This window comes from Blennius ocellaris (assembly GCF_963422515.1).
Source record: "Blennius ocellaris genome assembly, chromosome: 12".
Taxonomy (NCBI): Eukaryota; Metazoa; Chordata; class Actinopteri; order Blenniiformes; family Blenniidae; genus Blennius; species Blennius ocellaris.
Window position 1 is genome coordinate 7,154,311 of NC_137661.1, and position 20,490 is coordinate 7,174,800.

At 39.7% G+C, this 20,490-nt stretch overlaps 1 protein-coding gene across 5 annotated transcripts in view; it reads right to left on the minus strand.

The window, feature by feature from the left end:
* The window catches only part of ptprsa (protein tyrosine phosphatase receptor type Sa), a 230,194-nt gene that overhangs the window by 56,068 nt on the left and 153,636 nt on the right, over positions 1–20,490 (minus strand). For 4 of the 5 annotated variants that reach the window (XM_080506754.1, XM_080506750.1, XM_080506751.1 and 1 more), the window contains 7 exons: positions 13,097–13,366; positions 12,319–12,900; positions 11,523–11,659; positions 11,262–11,406; positions 4,062–4,382; positions 1,541–1,734; positions 265–291 (listed from right to left, as the gene is read on the minus strand). In XM_080506754.1, coding sequence (XP_080362880.1) covers positions 265–291; positions 1,541–1,734; positions 4,062–4,382; positions 11,262–11,406; positions 11,523–11,659; positions 12,319–12,900; positions 13,097–13,366 — 1,676 coding nt within the window. The remainder of the gene's footprint in view (positions 1–264; positions 292–1,540; positions 1,735–4,061; positions 4,383–11,261; positions 11,407–11,522; positions 11,660–12,318; positions 12,901–13,096; positions 13,367–20,490) is intronic. The other variant, XM_080506753.1, reaches the window with a different exon arrangement.

Sequence of the window (20,490 nt, forward strand, 5' to 3'; positions counted from 1 at the left end):
GCCAGTGAATATTGCATCAGCCATCATTTTGCCATACTTTTTTTTTTTTTTTGGTTTGTTTTTGTTTTCATTGCCATATAGAGATATTCTTCGACGTTAATTCATCAGACAGTTGAGGTGAAGGCTTTGAGCCACTTTGTTTACCCAAATCTAATTGAAGATTGCAGGGGTTTTGTAAACTGTCACTCCAACCAGGATGATGCAGTACCCACTGTTCATACCCTTTCGGGTGCACAGAGCACTCAGGCCAAACTTCATACTCACATATTCAGCTGTATCGTCCGTTTCCCACTAACCCCCACCCCCGCCAAAGAGGAGAGTGCAGGAGAGAGAAAGCAATGCATTTTTTTTTAAAGAGCAAAAAGAAAGGGAAGAAATAGGATCGTGAGAGATGGGGGCATTAGAGGTTAGGGAGCAGAGGGCTCGTCTCAGAAGTCGGTCACTCATTTTGAAAAGTCAGCAGAGTGAATCTGTTTAGTGTATGATATGAAGACTAATCTAAATAAAGACTGATGTTGTATAGGTTGCCGGTATAAACTGGAGTTTTATAATTGTGACAATTATTAGCTATTGATAAGTTCCATGAGGTAAATATTACAACTAATGACTAGACCCCTAATGACTAGAATAAGATGTAGGTTTAAACAATTTTAATATGTTTAGTTTTTTACTTTTTTGTTTTTTAAGGAAAATATACAAATGAAAATAGATTTCAGTTTTGGTGCGTGCAAAGTTTTCTCATTGTACTCATGAATCCATGATTCTACTAACCCAAGCGTTAACATCATGCTGGTGGAATCTCCCAATACATTTTGATTATTCTAATTACATAAAAAATGAAGAATGTTTTCTTTTCTTTACACTATTGCCGAAATGCTATCATTTCAATTAACATGATTACTACTGTGCAGGCAATGTCTCACTTTGGCAGGACACCTTCACAATTGTGCTGGCAGAAGTTTTCCAAAAAGAAAAGAGGAAAAAAAACCACAACAAAATGGAAACAGGCAGCATCCATTATAATTCTGCCACCTGAGGCTGTATTTTGGTGAAATGCTTTTCCGGCCAGTTTCACTCCTCCCACCAGGCACCGAATACTATAATCAGCATTTTCGTTGGCTTGTTGTGTTTGATACAAGCACACAATCAAATATTTCATGACAGATGTTGCCATAAAGCAGAGGTTGAGACATTCCTAATGAAAGCCACAGAGGTAGAAGAGGGAGGACAAGATGAGTGAAGCTTCGATTACAGTTCTAGTTGTAGGCTGAGGCGAGGAGAATATTACAGCAATATGAAATGAAATCCAAGGGCAACAAGGACCCATATTGCTTTCCACACCCTGGCAATATTTGCACAGCCGCAACAGTGTGGATTAAGTGCACAATTTGCTGTCTGCTTAAGGTAATAAAGGTTATGCAAAGCTTTTTCCATATATTTGCAATTTCTTGTGAGCAAAAACTGCATTGCTATGAGGTGGAATTTACACATTTCTTAACATCGCTGATTTGTAGTGGGGAAAACGGCCAGATAGTCCTACCTGTGCATCAGCCAGCATGACATCCTTGATGAGGGGCTGTCCCCGTGACTCGCCATTTTCCACACGTACATAGTGAACCTGGTAACCACGGATCTGACCGTGTTGTTTGCCTGGAGTCAGGGAGCGCCACATCACTTTAAGTGCCGTGGAGTTCAGCACCTCCACTTCCACACGCCTTGGAGGAGCCCCGGGAACTAAGGGAACAAAGCCAGGCGTTAAATCAGGATCATTTCTTGAAAGTGCTCCACAACCTTCAGTCTTTATGTGAGCGGCGCGACTATCCCCATTGGTAACAACTGTGCAAATAATGCTCCCAAAACATTTTAGAACAAGCTATGAACAAAGAAACACAATTTAGCGTCGATGATATCATACCACAAATCAAAGACATCATTTATTACTTATTGCAAACTCTTGCAGCATTAGCAAAGTAACATTCAAGCTGAAACGTACCCTAAGTGTCATAGAAATATATAAATCAAATGACGTCTGGTCTCACGTCTGGAATATTTTATGAAATGTTGAACCAGAGATATATTGGGGGGAAAAAAACAAAAAAACATGCTTAAACTTTATTTTGAACTTATTATATGAGCAAAGAAAGATTTTTTAAGATACACCTGTAAGTTGCTCAAATCTGTTTTTTCCCCCCACTGCAATGTAAACACATACAAGCTGTTTCATATATAGTGTTCTGCAAAACAACGTTGCAGTTCATGTTATTTATAAATCACTTTGGCATCACACACGTACCAATTCAGTGAAATGAGTTTTAATGCACGTCACACGCATGTGAAACGGCTACATCGCAGCTATTTCGCCAGAAAATGCAATAACTAAAAATGTTGCTACCTTTCTCCTCATTTCTTTTCCAGTCTCATCACTCTGATCTATATCAGTTCTCTCTACAGAGCAACAGAGCAATAATCCATAAATGCTGCCTTCAGTGGCATGGAAGTTTTATTCCCTGATCAAAAGTGTGCTCCGTGTGACGTCTTGTTCAAAGTTCATATTTGCAGTCTGCACTGTGGCCAGTTCACACTGGAATCCGATAGAAAGTTAATGAAAGATATATAGCAGCTACACATGAGCTAAAAAAAAAAGAAGAAGGAAGAATTCAGATCTGCAATCTGAGTGTCTATCAGTGGGAGGCCTCAGTCATACTGACAGACTGCCACCAGACCTTTCAGTAAATCACACATCGTCTCTTTCTGAGATAGATGTGTCATTAATAAAGCTTTCCCCCTAAAAAACTGCCTTTTTTTGACTTACACAAACACTTTGAAGTCTCTTCATCACCCCTTAAATCACAACCCATTTCCCCCATCTTCCCTGGGCTCATGTACCAATCTTGTTTATTACCAGAACCTTTTCTTCCTTTTAGCCTTGCCTCTTATTTCTTTACTTGGTACTTTTCTGTCATCCATTATTAGTGTAATGACACTTCAAAATTTGTTGAAGCCACTGTTATTTTGCTCTGGATTTTACTGCAGAGGCACCCCTGATGCGATGGCTTTCAAAATAGGTGCGATAGGAATTTAGGCTTGTCTACCCAGTTGCAACTGTTGTACATCAGTGTCAGAAAGAAGCTTAAAACGCTGTGGTAATGGATGTGTAATGGATCGTGGAGAACAGTCAACGTCAGCCATCCGTCAGTGATGCAGCTGTGCTCACATCTTTAGCTCTCAGTTTATATATTTTATTGTTCAGCGTCTTTACTCCTTTGTCATTTAGGTCCCTACAATACACAACTATATTACGCCTATTTTTTTGTCCTGTCAAGGAGGAAGTATTTGGCTCTCAAGTGTTTTTTTTCTTTTTTCTTTTTAAGAGCACTTTCCACGGTGGCTGCCTAAAACAAAATGTATGGAAATCAAATACCTCCATGATCAAAACTGTAGTGATATAAGTTACCTGAAGTTCAAACATACAACAACATTCAAGCACAGCGACACTGTTGCTGCCTATGTTTCATCAAAAGTTTGCAGAAAATGTGCTGCAGGAAATTTGCACTGCAACTTTGGATGCACATATACTGTATCTTTAACCGCTGACCATACTGTTACAATAAATGCTCATAGGGATATGGCCCCATATTGTACATCATTTATAAATGTTAATGGCTCTCCGCAGAGCAATAGGATGTTTCTAAAAGCCCGCAGATGGAGGCAGGATATCGGATGTGGTGGCTATTATGATTTACATTTGGTTAGTTGTGTTTTAATAGCAAAATACTTCATTTCCCAAGTGTGTTATCTGTTTTCAGTGCCCTCATTCATATGGTGTGCATGCTGTCTATGTATACCTTCGTGTTGTCTGGGAACAACTATCTTGAGAAAGAGTGACCAACCTCAGCTAAGTATGCTTCAAAAAAAAATTTTTTTTTCTAAATCATGCATGATGGGTGAACTAACACACAACATACAAATATTAACTCAAAAGAAAAGGGATGCTTACAATCACAAAATTACAAAAAAAAAATCTTTAAATTGAGGTTTGATTGCGAAAGAAATGTATGTACCGTCTTCGTCTGTCCGACAGACGAGGGACTCGCTCTCAGGGCCTGATCCAATCACAGTGGAGGCAGACACAGTGACGAGATACTGGGTCCATTTCTCCAGTCGCTGCAGGTACACCTGCTCTGCTGGTGCCTCAACCAATGGCTCTTCCATGGTATCCACATCATCACCGGCCCCTTCTGACATGCCCACCACCTGGTAGCGCACCCTATACCCCACCAGGTCACCATTCTGACTCTTCAAAGTCGGGGGGCGCCAACTTACCAACAGGGTGGTGGAGCTGGCGCTGATGCACTTAATGTCTTGAGGGGGAGCTGAGGGCTCTGGTGAGGTGGAAAGGAAAGGAAGGGAAAGGGGGTCGAGGATGAGGAGGATGGGGAAGGGGTAGGAAGGGGTGAAAAACAAAAAATAAAAAAGATGGGAGAGATAAAGAAAATGAAAAAAAGGAAAATTCAAAACTCAAAAAAAAAAAAAAACAAAACCAAAAAAACCCCAAACAAACAAAAAAAGCAATAATAATAATAATTCAAACAAAATTGCAAAACAAAGACAGAGGCAAAATGTTAAAAATAAAGATGAAACAATCAAGCACATGTAAACATAAGTATCATAAATGGACAACAGCACAGGCTTGGGTAATAATGAATCAAGATGTGTGAAACACCTCACTGGTAGTCTGTACTGTATGGCCAAATAAGGCTCAAGTCATTTACAGATCAAACTCACAACAACAGCGAAATACAGCCAGTTGTATTTATTATTAAACACTCGGTTCTTTACATGAGCTCAGTTAATCAGTTAATGTTTTGCTCATATACATAAGTGTGTGTGTGTGTGTGTGTGTGTGTCTTTTAGCAACATGACCTAAAACGAGATGTGTAAAACCCAGCAAGGGTAGAGCACAGTCAGTTTTGTAACAGTGTTAAATTGCTCCAACTTCGTGGGTCTTATTTGTATCTGAAGTGGTCTTTGAAAACAAGTTAAAGCCTACACATCTGTGAACTTTCTAAATCAAACTCGGTGCTTTTCCTTTTCTAATCTGAGCCAAGCTCTTAGACAGCTTGTGCTTGTCCAGGGTGTGCTGTGCAGTGAGCGATAAAATATTTCACTTCTCATCCAGGGTTTGGCATTATACGGATAAGAGGACATGTATGAAAATATTTCTGACCGAGTTGGGTTTCCTCTATCCCTCAAGATGGTTTTATGTGAAGCCATACTCCTTACATCTTTGTGTGACCAACCCAATTCATTATTACATTTTTGTATGGGACTGTATGCACAAGAATCAAACACAAAACTAAATATCACTGGAAAAAAAGGCATTCAACACACAGCATATTGAGAAAAAAAAAAAAGAAAACTATTGAAACAAGCAACATGGTCTCATTCCAAAAAAAAAAAAAAAGCTGGGGAGATAAATTAGGAACTGAAAAAAGGGTACTTGAAAATGATTTTTTTTCTGCAACCCAGGTAACTCAAAAAGAAAGAACCACAGTAACGGTTCAGGATGAGAGCTTGTGGGAAAACATGAAGAAACAGGATTCTCAGCAGAAACAGAAAACAATTGACTCGAAAAAAAATTAAATAAATGAAAAATAATACAAAAACAAAAAGATCTCACAAGCATTGTCTGCATTATACGTACCTGACTCCCAAAAACAATAAACTTTAAAGACTTTCTTACCACCAGCACCTGACTACAAAGCATGTCTTCCCTCTCAGAAAGCAAACCAGAAATTTTGACATCGTCAACATTGATTTGATGTATGTAAAAGTTAATTCTGAACATATTTTGTGGTTACTTGGAGGGAGAGAGTTGGCTCTTTGCTGTAGCCAGGGCTGTTAAATACTAGATTGTTGGGCCGGAGGGTCCACAAGACTGTGAAAGGGGAAGCCAGTTGGATGGTGATGGTAGTCATTCCCAACATATTCTGATCTTGTAAACTTGGCCAAGAACACAAACATTAGGTATGTTACTACCTAAAATAAATCCCATTTCACAGCACTACACCAATGTATCTCTGTAAAGCAAAGTGCCATTTTGAGAATGCCAAAACAAGAGAATGGGGGCAGCGAAATAGATTTCTCATATTGCCATATTCATAAAAGTTTAATGATAGTGTTCTGACTGCAATGTCACTTTGGGGAGATCTGCTTTTGGAAAAAAAAAACAAACAAACCCAACCCCCCCCCCCCAAAAAAAAAAAAAACAGGAGTTTTAAGTATAAGACAGGCCTCTTCTCAGTGAAAACTGAATGTTCCAGCACACAACAAATAAGACAGGATCCCAGCCCCAGTTCCCAAACCCTTCTCTGTGTCCAATGGGCTTATTTACTTAAGGTCTTACTGGATTTTCAGCCTTTCAGCTTCTTTCCTTCGCTCATATTGTATTTGCAAACTCTCCACGTCAAGAGTGATTGCTCAGTTCTCAATCTTTGTGGTGCAGAAAAAGGCTACGAATCTGACAGAGGCCGGGCTATCACAGTGCACAGGCATCCTCATGCCTGATAACGGTTAAAGAGTAGCTGGGGCACAGCTTTAATAAAGTGCACATCCCATGAAGGCCATTGGGAGGATTATGGATACTAGAACTATGCAACCACAAAAGAAGAAACTCAGCTAATGCTTCACTTGAAGTTCTTTTGATGCCTCCCTGAAATAGCTTTATAAATGGTATTTGACAAATAATTAGTCATGTCTGCATTCAAATCTCTCTCTCTCTGACTTTTCTAGGTCTGTTGTTTGGTCTGTTGATGCTTTTGATACAAGACTATAACGATAAAGTAATGGGAGCATACCTAATTATTATGATGGCCTTCGGATTAAAAGTGTATTTACTGCAATTCCATCAGTGAGTATATATTTCAACCATCAATGCGAGTTCAGCTATGATGGCAGTTTCTCAAAACATCTCGTCAACTTTTGAAATGACAGATTGCTAGTAATTTTGCTCTTAGATTTGAAGCACATGTCTGCATTTGAATTGTATTTTTTTTTCATCAGAGGCCTCAAATGACAGGATGTTCGTATTTGTAAATCATTACAGAATTAATCCTTTCCCTCGCCAATGCCAAATGGCCATGGTGTAGCTCACACAAATACTCTAATATATTTGAAAACCTACTTCAATTACTGTAAGTGGGGGGCTAAACTGCTTGTTTTGTTAAATAGAGAGGATTTGGAATGCCACTTTAATTTGAGAGATGGCACTTGACTGGCTACTGGCAGGTTCTAGGTATAATCTAAATGTGTAACAAAGCCTGACAATCCAGGGCCTTGGTTCATTGCTCACCGCAAAGCATGAAATTAATTCTGATGCTATGAAATGGGATTCTTATCTGCCTCTCTGGGGCCTTGCAGTTCCCTCACACCCGTTCCAAGGGTCTGTCTAAGGTCCTCTTACAATACCTTGCAATTAGATAATGGCTGAAAATAAATGCCGGGAGACCTCCCAACTCTCGGGTTGTGGACCACTCCGGCCACGTCTGAACGGCCTCACAAAAATGGTCTGGACCTCGTCTGAATTTGGCAGCATACCCCAGGAGGCTTTGTTTCTGAATGAGGGCCACTGTTGCCAACAACATCTTGTACACCCACACCTGCTGTCAATTTTAGTTGAAGGAAACCAATTAAATCAATTTAACTCTCTTTCATTTTTACAAGCTATTTGATAGCAGTCATCAAAGTAATTCCAGGGGATTTTTTTTTTACCCCCCAAGTGACTTTTTATGAGTTATTGACAGAGGGGCCCCCATGACAAAAGCCTCTGGTAATGCTACTTGAACTGAGCACAAACTTCAGCAATCTGTGAACATCATTTTACCACAGATAATAGACAACAAAGCAAACTGGAAAATCATGTTGTCTTGTCACTTTTGTGGCAAAGCGTTTCAGTCTGCCAGACATCAATACATTGACAGCATGTATGTTCAGATCGCCTTTGAAGGGTAATGATTCCTGTAAAAGTTGACTCCCTGCAATCGCTGTAGTGAAGCAAGCAACGAATAATGCTTCTTTCAATTATTCTAATGTAGATTGAGAGGCGTATTCTGGCTTTAGTTTAATGTGTAAACGTATGTGATGCTTTTCAAAATAAACCTGTGTCGTTCATGTTTTGGGCCAGAGGGTGCAAAATATGACAGGCCTCTTTTGTATGTTTGATTGAAATTAACCAAAGCATTGCGATATGTAGCTAGTTATATTCAAATGTTTGAGACCCAAGACTTACTTACAATTTTTAAATGTATGTTCAGATTTTTTTTTTTTACATTTTTATTCAGATCTTTTCTCCTTGGACACAGTCTGTGTGCCACTGCATCACAAACACACTTAGGTCTCAATGCTTTTTGCTGTGTTTTACAATTCAAATGAGTATTTCTGAATAATTATTCTGAATCTTTAACAGAAATGGTAGTTAAATATTTGATAATGCCATTTATTAAGATTTACTGCAAATGTATGTGTTAGTGTTGTAGAAAACACATGACTGACTGGATATAGAAATGGATCTTTCTGTCCAGGTCTTAAGGAAGTTGTCACGGCAGACTGAATCTCTAAACCACACCATCACTTACCTCAGAGCATCCAAAAGATCAAGTAAGTTATTGTGTTGTGTTAGACAATATTCTGATTTGTATGACTCAGCCTTGATTTGTCTTACAGTGGTGAGACAGGATATTTCTTATGCCTGCTTGTGCAGGGACTCTTCAATCTCTGAAAAATAATGACTGAAAAACACCAGAACCTATTAGGTGAGACGTGTTATCCACATAAGTAGAATAGATGGGATAATAGCTGTTAAGCCTTAATGATTGGTAAACAGTATTTGATTATACTGTCACAGACATTAGCACTTGTGATGGTCACAACACATACAAATAAAATATTTTCTGAATTTTTAGGACAGTCGCATCAAATATCCACAATATATTGACATATATCTTCAACCAGCAGTTATTTGTTCTGTCCTGTTCATGTGGATGAAGCAACTAAAAAGAAGAGTCCCTTGTCCCAAGCAGAGTTAATACTTCCCATTTGAGCGCCAAACAAAAATTCTGTCAGCAGTTCTGCAGTGTGTGTGTGTGTGTGTGTGTGTGTGTGTGTGTGTGTGTGTGTGTGTGTGTGTGTGTGTGTGTGTGTGTGTGTGTGTGTGTGTGTGTGTGTGTGTGTGTGTGTGTGTGTGTGTGTGTGGACTTGGGTTCTAAAGAACCCACCACAAAACGACTGAAGCAAGCTACTGTTTGGAGTGATATCAAACTAATGTTATTTCAGGTAACCCAGAAATGAACGGAAACTGATAAATTAATAAAATATCTAGCGTAAACCCTTAATCAAAAGACTCAACATAAAAGGAAGAGGACATAAAGTGAGGAAGGTGATGTCAAGCCATTCCAAGGAGAGCTTTTGTTCCAATGCAGAGGGGAACAAGTGGCAGAGAGAAAAACATAGCTGGAGAAGGGTGATGTAAGAGGAGGAGAGGGGTGTATCCAATCCAGTCAGCTTGCGGTGTTATCGGTCAAGAACAAATGCCAAACAGAGGGGAGGAAATCACACAAACACACATTGACAGGTGAAGATGTGCACAGACAATTGAGAGACGCCAAGACAGCAATGGGGCTTCATGAACATCAAATCATTTCATGCCTGGACTGATCAAAGATCAACTGTGCAGTGGCAGGTGCTCCACAGCACCCCATGTGGGCAGAGTTGAGTGTCACATGCAACTGGCGCTCTCCTCAGTGACTCTGCACTGTCTGTGTGGATCTGCTGCATAGCAGTAACAAAAAAGAACTGTGAAGTGGTTGTTCCAAAGTCCCCACGCCCAGATGTAGGGGTACAGCCAACAAGTTGCACTGGTAGAAACAGAAAATGTGTTAAAGTACATCTACTCCCACCACCATGGCTCTCCTATGTCCCTGTGAAAGATTCTGTGGTTTAAACCTCACAAAAATACCAACTAACAAAGCCTTGTCGGTTTATTAAGAATAAAAGTAGCCACTTCAACAATGCGCGTGTCATTGCCTCTGATTTCTATATTACGCATGATCCATGTTCACAAAGACAAGCTGAGATCCATCCATAATCCAATTAATCCTGGTACATTTTCATGGTTCTTTACAATTAATTTATTAAATATCAATAAACAACATCATTGTTAATCTTTGTGTGCTGTGTAAACCCCAAAGACATGAACGTAATACCGTCATCTCAAAAGTGCTTATATCTACAGTTGGATATTTGATTGGATAATCTATGCGCATGCTCTTTCTCCACAGCCTCCGCTACGGCGCACTATGATATCATGCCTGATATTTTTAGCTGACTGGTTTAAATAATTTAGCAGAGCATCCTATTGGTAAACTAAAATAATTGCAGCTGGTTTTGCCGCAATAAATTTAGGAAGTGGGCATGCAAGTACTTTTGATAACTGTTTTGAGTGTTTGTTTTTTGTTTTTTTCTCTGATGACCAAACACAGCATCAAACATTGCAATAATAAAACAGTACATATGAGAGCCGTGGTGGTCTTAGAGGAGAACCAACATTTTTTGTGTCTCTGTCACGTGGGAAGTGCACTTGCTGTTGACAAAGAAAAAGCAAATACAAACACAAGTGAAAGGGAATAACGAAACTGCCAAAATTGTCAGAGCTGATTTTTTTTTTTTTGACAGTGGCATCACTTATATACTGTACCAGAGCCATGTTACAAAAAAAAAAAAAAAAAGGTATTTCTAAATCAAAATGATGATTGGAAAACACAAAATAGTACCTTTGTCACTGTGAAGCTTACTTTCAATCTTCACTCTCTACAAAATAAACTCTTCTCGGTATAAATGTCACCCTCCGCAAGGTAAAAACATACCATACCAACAAAAAAGCATATACATCAGTATTAAACCACATATTTTGTTAAGAAAAAAGAAGCATCACAACAGTTAAAACAGTTTGTCATAAAGTCTGAATCAGCTTTGAATTGTTAGTGTGTCCAGGAAAAACCTAGTGATAATTCAAAATTGATGAAGCAATTGACTTTAGGGAAATGTTGTCAGAAAAAAGAAAACATTTAACGTAAACAGATACGTCTTTAGTAAAAGTTCAGAGAGGCATAAAATCATAATTCTTTAACAATTCACTGAGGAAAAATCCCTTTGTGAACACAACTTCAATGAGAATAGAAGAGAAGACCAAATAAAAGGCTACATACTGGCTTGCAAGGTCTTGTGCGAAATGTCATTTGTGAAGGCTCCAATGCCTTTGTTAGAGATGGCTGCCAAGGAGAAGTGGTAGCCTGTGTTGGGGCGGAGACCCTCCACAACATACGCATTTGTGGGTCCAAATGTTTTCTTCATCTGTTGATTGAGAACATGTTATTGACAGGACTGACTTAAATCAGCTGCACAGAAATCTGATGTTGGATGATCAAAATGACACCTTCTATTCTGAATTCAAACACTGATATACTTACCTGGGTGCCAAAACTGCCTTCCATGTAGCGAAGTTCATAATTTACGATGCCTTCCTTCTCATAAGCTGGTTCCCAAGTCAACTCAATGCTGGTGTCTGACACAGCACCAACCTGGAATTTAGATGGTTGACCTGGAACTAAAGAACACAGCGGAAAAAAGGGAGGGGACATGAATTAAAAAAGACAAATATGTTTATATTGTTCATGAGACAAGTCTCTTTACATTGTTGACCTGCTCAGTAAATTCAGCACAAATGTGCAATATTTGTTGTGAGCATAATGAGGCTGCAAATAAAATGATGGGGGATTCCATACTGGGAAGAAGAGAGGAAGATATTACAGTATTGACACACACAATACCGTCAGGGTTTCCTTCTTAAGGGGGACTCTGAAAGTCAATGTCTCACCTCGCTCTCTCATGAAGTGAATTCACAAGCACCGAAGCTGGTTTCTTTGGACTAGTATAATCGAACGGGCTTCTGTCATCATTTGCAGATGTGCAAGTGATCTTAATGCAGCACCGGAGTAAAAGTATTTTCTTGCAAGAGAGAGCAAGTCTGTTTAAAGTATCAGAAAATGTGCTGCAAATACATAAAAGTCAACTAATAATGCTCTGGATGTCAAAATATTACCCCAGGGGACATGGACAGAGATTGAGAAAAATCTACATGTTAATGTATTTTTTTATGTTATTTAAAACATAACAGCCCTCGTTCACATTTACACAAGGGTGCCCCTCCTTACATTTTCAACATCAGTGATCAAGACGACCAAATAATGACCGACATATCCTTACCTCCTTGTAGTACTTTAACATGGATGGGTTCTGAGAAAGGTCCATCACCTACAGAGGTGAATGCGAGAACTCTGATTGTGTAGGTCTCTTGAGGAACGAGACTCTGGATAGTGGTGATGATGCTGTCCTGAACATTATGAATCTGCCAGTTGCTCATGGGCTGTGAGGCGTCCATGGTGTAATAAACACGGTAGCCCTTGATTTGCCCATTGGGCTCTTCTGGCTCTTCCCATTGCACCAACATGGTGTTTTGGGGAAGGATCTGAGCTTTAATGTTTCGTGGTGGACTAGCAGGGGCTTGTTCACCAGTGCGAGTTTCCACTGGTTCACTGGGCGGACCCTGGCCAATTGTGTTAACAGCTGAGACACGGATCTCATACTCTGTGTTGGGGTAGAGGCCACCTATGCTGTAACGTGTGGTGGTGATGTCATCCACTGTCTCATATTTGCTGTCTGGTGACTTGGCTCGATACTGGATGATATAGTATGTCACTGGATCAGGGTTTCCGGAGTCCCAGGTGATGGTCACACTAGTGGCAGTAGTTTCGGTAACCACAGGGGTGCCTGGAGGCTTGGGGAGAGCTGGCAAGGCAACAAAACAGAAAGAAAAGATGGCATGATGAGCATGTTGGTCACAAACTGAGGAACTCAATAGTACATACTAAAAGCTCAGAACTTATTAAATAAACCAAAATCTGTATAACAACACAAGCCATTTGAATTTTATGCACAATATAAAACTAAGTATCCTTTCCTAAGTATCACATTCATCTCTTACATTTGACAGTGATCTGCGCCACAGCTTCAATGATGCCAAGGCTGCTCATGGCCACACAGGTGTAGTTGGCTGACTCTCGAACGCTGCTCAGTTCAAGAACATTCCTGCCCACTGGCATCCCATCCTCTGGTGTCAAGTCCTCTGAGTTCAGCATCCACTTGACATAGGGCATGGGCGATCCCACTGCCACGCACGTTATGTTCACACTGCCACCAGGCATAATTTCTTGACTCGTTGGTGGAATGGAGAAGCGAGGAGGCACCCGCCGGACTGGGAGAAGGCATGAGGAAGGGGAGAGGATGACAAAACAGGGCAAGGGAGTCAAAAAAAAAAAAAGAGAAAGAGAGAGGTAACAAGAGAGGCCGATGAATATGGATTCTTCTCAAAGAAATACTTAACACAAAAGGTTCAAAATGTTAATGTGAACTGAAACACAAAAATAAAACTACACTCTTCAAAACATAAAGAAAAAAAAATACAAATAATGAGAAGGAACTAAACTAACAGAACTGCTTCAACAACAATATAGATTAACAATTAAGCAACGATTCATAGCAACAAGGTTCCATTGACCAATATTTGACCCATCACAGCACAATTAAAGACACAAAAATCTATTACGAGTTTCTCATCTTTGGGACTGAGCTGCTGACATACATAGCACTACAACATAACTGATCATGAAGTATGAAGGCATGTGATAAAGGCCATGTGATAATGTTATCACATAAGGCCAGCATGGCAACCTGGAACTTCCTGTCCTCTCAGGCACTCATGCCAAACATGAAGTAGGCCATTGCAGGCTTCTTCCATAGCACAGGAAGTGTAGGGTTACTGGACTACTGACCATCTCGATGAGGTCTCTAATGAACACAGTCTACCATAAGTTTGCACTTGACACCTGCCTCTACGTCCTAGTTATCTTAAAGATGAGAAACTTTAATCAGATTTTTGTGGTTTAGGGTAGATCCACTGGACAAAGCCTTATTAAGATCTGACACGGTTCCATTGATAGATGCAGCTATCAGTTTCACAGACAGCATGCATAAATAGATCGAGGTAAATTAAGGAGTAAATGATAATAAAATCAGATATAAAAATTGAGATAAAATGCATAGAGGAATATAACTGAAGGGTCGCTAGCATGCCCAGACAAAAGACGATTGGAGAGGAAAGTAGAAGTACAAGATAGAGGATATAACATCCGAGGAGAGGATAGACTTAGAGGAAACAGTAGCAAAGAGTGACAGAGGAAGAGAAAAAGAGGGGAAGGTGGGAGGGGGGGTAAAGGGGAGGGTAACCCGCTTCAGTGCTGTGTAAACTTTTGTTTCTCTTCAGCTAATGTGACAAAATGTGATGATGGCACATTGTCACATCGCAGTTCTGGTTAACACAGAATAAGTACTGAGGAACAAGGTGTGTGCCTAGAAATACACAGAAAAGGAATTAAAAGTTGTAGCAAGAGAAGTCTTACTATCACATAGTGTTGGAGGAAAGAAACAGAACTGGATCAACAGGGAGTAGAAATCCAGAGAATATGAGGAAGAAGGAAAGGCAAAGACAGAGGTAGCTGAAAAGGGCAGGATGACAGCTTAGAGAGGAAGACAGGGAGAATCTCAAAACTCATGGACAGGACTGGAAATTTGAGTGGAGGAAGGTTGAAAATGAGCCTGAGACGCAGAGGAAGGGCGTGACAGGTGTCGTGTCTTTGCACGTGTTTAAGTGGACATAAGTAGACATGTTTTTCTTTCTTTTTTTTTTTTTTTTAGTTGATAGGCATGATTGTGCGTGTGTACAGTATGTACGAGTCAGAGAGTGAAAGAGTATGACTATGTAGAAACACTGATTCTTCATGAGCGGCATCCCAGCAAGCACTTGACAGATAGTAAAAGTAAAGCGGTGGCCAACTTGAGGACAATTTTATTTTTATACCTATAAACTCTTAATTGTATTCCATATATGTTATGGAAGCTTCAGCAATGTTAATTTGAATTACAATTATTATTATAAAGGGATTAATATGTTTTGTACATTTTATCTATTTAAAAAAAAAACTATTCTTGAATAGACGAAAAAAAAAAAGATTAATATTGAGAAAAGGTAAATACAACCAAGATACTATAAAAGTGAAAGTCCTTGGGTGATCTTTTTAAGAAAACCAGACTGTCTGCATCTATTAGTGTCAAGCTGTTTGTTGGGATGCAAAGGTTCAAAAGAGAGAAGGATGTAGTAAGGATGCCGAAGTAAAAAAATAAAAAATAAAACAGATGAACTAAATGGAAGAGATGACTTTAGAGACAGACAAGACAGGAAAGACAGGGACAAGGGACGAGACACAAGGCAGAACAAAACAGACCCAAGCAGCAAGACAGCAGACAGGACAGACAGGAGGAGACGGGCAGACAGACAGTGACGGATGGGCACGCAGACATACTGTACATTACGCAAAGGGGAAGGAGAAGGGTTTGGGTTGTTGGAGAAAGGGGGGAGGAGGATATAAGTGGGGGATAGAATAAGGAAATTGTGGTTCTAATTGATAAAAAAAATAATAATGAAAACAATAACCATAATAGTAATAATAATAATCATTGAAAAAACAAAACAAAACAGAAAACAAAAGGCGATCATGGCTCAAAGTGGGTTTGGAGGTCTCACACACTGGGGCTTAAAATCAAGAATCAACTGCACGTCCCCTCCTCCCCACCTTAAAACGCTGCACCTCAATGAAAATGCTACTTGGGAAGTCTTAGGATGGGTGGATGTGACGTGTGTGGGTCGGGCAGGTGGGGGTATTGAAGGGGGGGGGGGGGGGATTTGGGAGGAGGCTAAAGGGTGGGTTGCATCAAGGATAGGTAGCATTCCAAAATACACCGTGTCAATCCAAATGGGATTCATATGATCGTTGCGTTGGACAATTGAACTTTTCCACCAAACTAAGGCACAAATATCACCTACACACACTCTGAGGGGATTTTTACCTGAGGGCTGACACATATTGAAACGATCATGTAAATACTGTACGTCGACATGTCATCCCAAGGTGTGAAACTCTTTCCAAGTTAAATAAAGCTGAGCTTGCAACGTCCAATATCTCTTCAGCCAGAGAAACTGTTTATGTTTTACAGATCTTTTATTAAATCACAGTGTATGTTTACTGTAATGACAATGAAATACAAATGGGGTCCTTTTGATCTGTCCTACATTATCCTTTCAGAAATTCACTCTTGATGTCCATCACTCCATTACACTGGAAAATACATGATCTGACCTTGAGGGGGGAAAAGTGACTTCTTTAAAGTTGCCCTTTAAAGAGTCGGTTCTCTGTGGTACACAAATTATGAACTCTGAATATGTACCAAGGCAAAAAGTCAATAGCAGATATGAACAGCCCTCTGTTCTTAAAAATCTCCAAAGATTAAAAAAATACCGAAATGTCTCAACCAGAAACAAGCTGGGAAATGCTTCTTTCAAAATGTCTAAGGGAGTTTATCAAATATTCACCAGCTAGTCTATCTTGGCCTGACTGTAAGGAAAATAATAACAATAAACAATGGGTCACAGCACATTTTAGCTGAGATTTACTTTGTCTCATAGTGACTGCGGGAGAAAAAAACCCGCCAAAAGTTGTTGATTTGAGAGAAAAAAAAGAAGAAGAAAAAAGTCCCATTACATTGGGATCTATTTTTTTTTTTTAATGTATCCTTTCATTTTAGTTTGTCAAAAAATTACTGATTAAACAACAAAGGTGAAAGGGCAGCCCATTCCTCACACGGACATGCATGGGTGTGGCTATGGCATGAGTGACATATACAGGTGCGCCCCCATGGGCAGACACCAGAGAACCAATACAATCCGAAAAAAATGTCACCCAAGCCCATCCAAGCATGCCATTCATTTTCAAATATAGCATTGTTCCAGACACACACGCACAAAATCAAATGAAAGGAAACAAATGAAACTGAACAAATCCACAAAAAGAACTATGTCCGAACAGCATAGACAGTACCAGAGTGCAGCTGTGTTCAACAAAGAGGTATGCATCAATGCTATTAGATGTTTTTCAGCAATGATTTGTCACTTCAATTTTTTTTCTCCAATCCAAAAGAATGGCGAAAACTCAATATGTTAAAGAGGGACTGTTTTTTATTTGAATTTTTTTAGTTGGAGATGTCCAATCATGGCGTGTCTGAGGATGCTCTTCTCTCCCTGGGGCTAAGGTCAGCCAATGGACCGGGAGCTGTTGTGGCTGAGTGAATGAGGTTTCCCCACAGGAAGATGATTACATTAGTGTCTCCAGTGATGGGGCAATGTGGGAACTTACAGCAGTGACCTGCCAAAAACAGATAATTATTTCATGTGGACAGTAAGTAAAATGTTAAAAAGTTCCACTTATTGAGCCTATATTAAAAAAATGTTTTAAGTGAAAGGCTTCCTGATGATAGGGAACCTAGTGATACACAATCAAAGTGTGATTTTGAAGAGTGGACAAAGTACAAGTGAATTCTGTCAAGGTTTTAATGTCAACAGCATACAACATGTGTCTGACGGATAAATTAATCTGATATTTGGTTGCAACAGAAGATTCCGAACGCATGATATTGTGAATATAGGGGGAGGAAATTACAAGTTTATGAATGTAGAAGACATTTGGGGAGGCATAATTTGCATAGCTTAATGTCACATGCAAATGAGTCATTGCACTATCATTGACTGGACATGGGCCTGAATGCTCAAGTGAACTCTCGTGTCAATGGTCCAGTGAGTCTTGGCAAAACTGTGGAAGTGTGTGATGGACCCTGTCCTATCCTACCTCAAAATGTATTGATAGCAAACCAAAGAAAAAATAAAGAATCCCAATTGCATGGACAGGCTCCTCATTCACAGAGACCATGAGCCCAGCCGGCCCATTTGGAATTGAGATAAAATGAAAAACAACATATATATATATACCTTTCATTTGGACTGCTAATAACATATAAATCTTGTTTCAAGCCCCAATGTGGAGAGAAAGACGAGAAGCCTTACACTGAACGAGGTGAAAAGCAGTCGAGAGAGAATGCCAGAGTACTGTGCTAACGCTAATCGTGGTCAGTGTTGTGGAGGGATTTGTGCCAAAAAACAGAGGTCAGAAGGTGGACATTATCGGCCATTTTGGTGAGGCAGGTTTTACTGCCCCAAAATGAAGGGGAGGGAGGGGGGGGAAGCCAAAATAATGTGCAGCCTTTAGTGTCACCTTGAAGCTGAGATTACACCCTCTTGCTGCCTGAGGACACAGGCACAGTATGGAGATCCTTTAGTCACACTTGCCGAGTGAGGCCTACGGCATTTACATATAAGCCGCAGGGGTCGGCCTGTATTAACATACCTTGGCTGTGCCACAGTTAAACAGTCACTATGGGTGGCTCATCAAAATGGAAATTATTACCTAAAGGAAACTGACAGGAATTATGGAAGGGGTATCTATGAGCAAGCAATGGATTTAGGGGATTTCAGAGTGAACCACTTCTTTCTGTTGTTTTAGGTTGATGACAAGCAGCCGAATGACACTGCAAGCGTGTCCCCCACTGTGTGGATCTCTTCAGTGAGCATTATCAGTCAGATTGGAAAACGGAGCGCAATCATATAGTCTCAGGAAATTGGAAGTATTTGCTTAGTGTGGAACATAAGCGTATTTCTGATACCGGTATAATTTTCCCAAAAGGTAGTTGTTATCTACAGGACTCCTTGAGACAAACATCTAATAGAGATGGCAGGATTTTGCTTTGGCCAGTGAGAACATAAGGTGTAATCTAGCTTTCTTTCCCAACATTACACACAAATGCATAGCAGGACATGCAAGCACATTCATACCCAAGCAGATACCATTGTAGGAGGGTATTCATGCACATGCGTACATAACAGCCTAGTCTTTCTGCATCAGTGTTATTTGCAGGGCTTAGAAACAGACAAACATGTGCAAATAAAGATGAAAACATTTCAATGAGCTCCGTTTCTTTTGGTGGTGGTGTGCCTTGTGGACCGTACTATATGCAGGGTGGTATGGGCAGATTGTTGACTGGTGGTTTTCCCCGATACTACAATTACAATCGCTGATCAAGGTCATTATGAAAACAATTTGGCACATGGGGACACTCAATTGTGTTGGAGACAAATACTTGAGCGGAAGGGATGGCAACATATATTTTCCAAATGGCCTGTTTTACGTACAAATTCGAGGTTTGCTGCACTGCCGAAAAATTGGCATTGAAGTGGTAGTTTGTGGCTTTGTGGTGTTGAATACTTTCAGATAAGGTTTGACTCGCTAATACTTTGGAGTATCGAGTTTATGTTTGACAAAAAAACACAGAGGAGCTCCCTGATAAAATTACCTAAGTGAAATCTTTCTGTTAATGTCGATGTATTTCATGATAAAACATCAACAGACACAGTGCTTTGAACAGAGAACAGTGAATGCAATTGATCAATTTGTCTTTGTTGCCTTTTAATGCTGACTGGCCTTTTCACCACATGCCTTTTTAATATGTCACAAAGATTAGTTTAATATCCTGAAGATCAGTATACTTTGAATGCTGTGTATTGATTAGTAGGACAGTAGGATTATGAGATTAACAGGGAACCTCATTAGAGCAGAAAACAGAACATTTAATAGAGATGTGATTATTGCACAAAGCCAACAAACTTTTGCATTAGCCGCATTGATCACAAACCTATTAAGCATTTGGGTTTTTTTTTGTCATGAATACAACATGAATGTTTAAAGAGACTGTGTTTTCTTTCACTTTGAGAATCCTCATTACTTTAGTCACAGCAACCTGAAAATCATTTCTGGTGTATGAGTTTATGTGTACTGGGGAAGTGAGGCTTTTGAATAATAGATTCTAATTTGATTGAGTGTCATGACTGCGAGGGAACGCAAACAGCAGTCATTCAACAAAACCAATCATGTCTCGCTGCCGCCATTTGAAAATAAAAAAGTATCTTTGAGCACCCGCTAAGCAACAGCAAATGTGATGTCGAAGTCATCATATTGTTATTGATCCACACGACACTGTAAATGGCATCTCTTAATGGCTGAGTGAAATCACCATGGAACCCAATCAGGCCCAATCAGGTCTAATTTTGTCAGTAATGGATTGCTATAAACAAGATGACAGAAACACTGGCTGCATACACACTTATTTTTTTTTTTTCATTCTGCATTTGCATTTGCACTCCGAGACTCAAGAAGCAGAGCAGCGTCAATTTGGAAAAAGAAACACAAATTCCACAAACAAATGACGCACAAAAGGACAAACATTGTGAACAGAAAAATAAGGTCTGAAACAAAGTTGGATTTAAAAAAAAAAAAAAAGGAAAAGACACAAACACAACACCATAATTACAACACAAAAAAT